The sequence below is a fragment of the Miniopterus schreibersii genome, assembly GCF_964146895.1.
Source record: "Miniopterus schreibersii genome assembly, chromosome: 1".
NCBI lineage: Eukaryota > Metazoa > Chordata > Mammalia > Chiroptera > Miniopteridae > Miniopterus > Miniopterus schreibersii.
The window spans coordinates 1776024-1779972 of NC_138101.1; the positions used below are offsets into that span (position 1 = coordinate 1776024).

The following is a 3949-nucleotide window of genomic DNA, read 5'->3' on the forward strand; positions in this document are numbered from 1 at the left end:
ACCTCAGGCTGCCCGGAGGCAGGGACCAGCCAGCGCTGAGCTCGGCCGGGACTGACTGCCCATCTGCAGAACCAGCGAGAACGCACGTGGGAAGGGGCAAGTCCAACAACTCGCCCTAAGCCCGCAAGAACGAGGCACCCGCGCAAAACCGCCCGTCACGTGGGCGACTCGGTTTCGGGTATTGATCAGAGGTGGTGATTTTGAACACCCCCCCCCCCCTTTAAAAGCAGAGCCACGTAGCATTAGAATTAAACTTCAACCATTGCAAACTCGGGTGCAGAGCTTGGAGTCTGCCCGGGGCTTCCACAGGCACCGCGGGCATGACTCATGCGAGCCGGCAAGGCGCGGAGCTGAGGCCCGGGGTGGGGAGCACCGACCAGAGACTGCGCTGGGCCCGAGCGCAGGGGACAGCCAGGGAGAGGGTGGCTTTCCCATCGGGCCTCGGACCCCCAGCCGGGCCGCGCCGCGCGGGTGCGCAGCCCGGGGAGGGGGGAGGCTCCCGCCCTGGAGCAGCCGCGGGGAACTCACCGCGCAGGCCGGCGGCGCTCGGCCCGTCCCGCAGGCTGCAGACGGCCCTGGAGGGGGCGCCCGCGCTGAGCGCGCGCCCCGCCCGCCGCCCCGACTCCTCCCCGGCGCCGCGCAGGCAGGTTCGCCGAGACGGCCGCGGGCTCCGGCTCCCGGCCCGCTGCCCCGGGCCCGCGGCGCTGGCCTGCCCGCCAGGCCGCCCCCGCCCCCCGCGCCCCGCCCCGCCCCGCTGCGCAACTCTACCCAAGTTGGAAGCCGAGCCCCGGAGGCTGCGCTCGCGCCGAGCGCACGGCGGCGGCGGAGAGAGGACGCGGCGGTGGCGGCGGCGGCGGCGGCGGCGGCGCAGCTTGGGCGAGCGAGGCGGCGCCCGCACGGCCGAGCGCGGACTGCGGGGGGCGCCCGCGCAAGGAGCAGCAGCAGGAGGGGCTGCAGGAGGACGCGCGGCGGCGCCCTGCCCGGGAAAGTAAAGTTGGAGCCCGAGGCTGCGCGTGGGGGCGCGGAGGCGCGGCGGACCGCACCCCGGGGCGCCCACCCCTAGCCGGCCGGATGGGAGGCGCAGCGCCCGGGCCGCCGCCGCCTGCAGCCTGCGCCTCGGCCGGGCGCCGGGGCCGCGGGGCCGCGGGGACCCGCCCGGCCGGGCACCGCGTCGCCCTGGGCTCGCGGCCGGGGCGCTCCCCGTGAGCCGGGCGGAGGGCGGGGCCGCGCGAGGACCCCGGGACCTGCCCCCGCCCCCCGCTGTCGCGTCGCCGCTCCCTCCGGGCGCCTCCCGCTCTGCACTAGCGCGCGCGGCGGCCGCGGGGAGCCCGGCAGCCACGCTCTCCGGCGCGCCGCTCGCCCGCCGAGCCACCACGGCTGCGGGCCGGCCGCGGGGCGCCGCGGTCCCCGGCGGGCGCGCCCGAGGAGCAGGCGGCCATGCGGGCGCCGGCCCGGGCTGGGGGGCTCCCGAGCTGCCGCGGCTGCGCCCGGGCTCCAGGCGGGACCGCGTAGCCCGCGGGAGGACCATGGCGTCCCCGGCACTGGCGGTGGCGCTGGCGGCGGCGGCCGCGGGCCCCAACGCGAGCGGCGCGGGCGAGAGGAGTAGCGGCGGAGGCGCCAACGCCTCGGGGGGCGCCTGGGGGCCGCCCCCGGGCCAGTACTCGGCGGGCGCCGTGGCGGGGCTGTCGGCGGTCGTGGGCTTCCTCATCGCCTTCACCGTGGTGGGCAACGTGCTGGTGGTCATCGCCGTGCTGACCAGCCGAGCGCTGCGCGCGCCGCAGAACCTCTTCCTGGTGTCGCTGGCCTCGGCCGACATCCTGGTGGCCACGCTGGTCATGCCCTTCTCGCTGGCCAACGAGCTCATGGCCTACTGGTACTTCGGGCAGGTGTGGTGCGGCGTGTACCTGGCGCTCGACGTGCTCTTCTGCACCTCGTCCATCGTGCACCTGTGCGCCATCAGCCTGGACCGCTACTGGTCCGTGACGCAGGCCGTCGAGTACAACCTGAAGCGCACCCCGCGCCGCGTCAAGGCCACCATCGTGGCCGTGTGGCTCATCTCGGCCGTCATCTCCTTCCCCCCGCTGGTCTCGCTCTACCGCCAGCCCGACGGCGCCGCCTACCCGCAGTGCGGCCTCAACGACGAGACCTGGTACATCCTGTCGTCCTGCATCGGCTCCTTCTTCGCGCCCTGCCTCATCATGGTCCTGGTCTACGCGCGCATCTACCGCGTGGCCAAGCTGCGCACACGCACGCTCAGCGAGAAGCAGCCGGCCGCGGGCCCCGACGGCGCGTCGCCCACCACGGAGAACGGGCTGGGCGCGCCGGCGGGCGCGGGCGAGAACGGGCACTGCGCGCCCCCGCGCCGCCCGCGCCCCGACGTGGAGCCCGAGGACAGCAGCGCGGCGGCCGAGAGGCGGCGGCGGCGGGGGGCGCTGCGGCGCGGGGGGCGGCGGCGCGCGGGGGGCGCGGGCGGCGCCGACGGGCGGGCTCCCGCGCGGGCGGAGCCGGGCGCGCTCGCGGCCGCGCGGTCCCCGGGCCCCGGCGCGCGCCTGTCCCGCGCCAGCTCGCGCTCCGTCGAGTTCTTCCTGTCGCGCCGGCGCCGCGCCCGCAGCAGCGTGTGCCGCCGCAAGGTGGCCCAGGCGCGGGAGAAGCGCTTCACCTTCGTGCTGGCCGTGGTCATGGGCGTGTTCGTGCTCTGCTGGTTCCCTTTCTTCTTCAGCTACAGCCTGTATGGCATCTGCCGCGAGGCCTGCCAGGTGCCCGACCCGCTCTTCAAGTTCTTCTTCTGGATCGGCTACTGCAACAGCTCGCTCAACCCGGTCATCTACACCGTCTTCAACCAGGACTTCCGACGCTCCTTCAAGCACATCCTCTTCCGACGGAGGAGACGGGGCTTCAGGCAGTGACCCGGGCCCCCCGCCTCGCTCGGAGACCCCGGGCGGCTCCAGGAGCAGGGGGCGGGCGGGCGTGGCCCCCAGAGAAAGCCGGACTGGCCACCTGGGCGCACGCAGGGCAGGAGTGTGGGCCGAGACCAAGGGCCCCCCCGCCGCCCCCTGGGAGAGGAAAGGAGAATTGGGGAGCTCCCCTCTGCCTTCCCGTCTCAGCAAGGGGCTGCTTGTGAGGCTCCAGGCCTGGATCCAGCTCCGGGTAGGACCCTGCCCAGGTGTGGCTGTTAGGTCAGGGTCTGAGACCACAGAGGCACCTGCAACCTTCCAAACGGGTGAGAAAGTCCCCCCCCCAGGCGCACCCCCCCCCCCCAGGACCCACCTCTGAGTAAGGGCTGACTTCCCCAGGACCTAGTGGGGGCGGCTGCCTGGGGGGAGGAAAGAGGGCGCTGACGATCTTTGGTTACTGAAAGTATTTCAATGTTTGCCAAAAAACGACAGCCCAAACAACCAAACTATTTTCTAAATAAACCTTTGTAATGTAAGTGTTGGGTGCAGCAGTCAGTCCTTAAGCCACGGTTGGGGTAATCTGCAGACCCTGGTCCTGCCTAGCGCACTCCTCCCCCCCCACAGTGAAGAAGGGACACTCCAGGTCGCCACAGTCCAACCTTCCTCCTTGCATGAGAAGGGAGGGGTGTCTTTTTTTTCTTTAAATCAAATGTTTTACATACCTTTAAGATACATACTAAAAATTCTTGTGCTGTGACTGGCCAAGAGAACCCCCAAATTGACTCCAAATTTAGATCCTGGAAGACTGTCCTCTTTTCATCTCTATTCCAGTCCTTCCCTGGCCTGGCAGCCCCTCCCCATGGAAGCAGGTGGGGCTCTCCAGTCCGAGGCTGAAGTTCTGCCCGTAGCTGAGGCCCAGCCCCGCCTCCGAGCACTTTGCGGCCTGGCACGTTGAAGAACGCAGGTTGCACTGAGCGCTGCCCAGAAGCGGGTCTGGGGTGGGGTTGAGGCCAAGGCAGGACTCCAGCCCCTTGTTCCAGACCAGAGGCCTTTGC

At 71.8% G+C, this 3949-nt stretch overlaps 1 protein-coding gene across 1 annotated transcript; it reads left to right on the plus strand.

Annotated features, from left to right (window-relative positions):
* Positions 1 to 1487: 1487 nt before the first annotated feature.
* On the plus strand, positions 1488 to 3422 carry ADRA2C (adrenoceptor alpha 2C). Its single transcript, XM_081150247.1, has one exon. The coding sequence runs from the start codon at positions 1527 to 1529 to the stop codon at positions 2904 to 2906; it is 1380 nt and encodes a 459-aa protein (XP_081006373.1). The 5' UTR covers positions 1488 to 1526; the 3' UTR covers positions 2907 to 3422.
* The last annotated feature ends 527 nt before the right edge of the window (positions 3423 to 3949 follow it).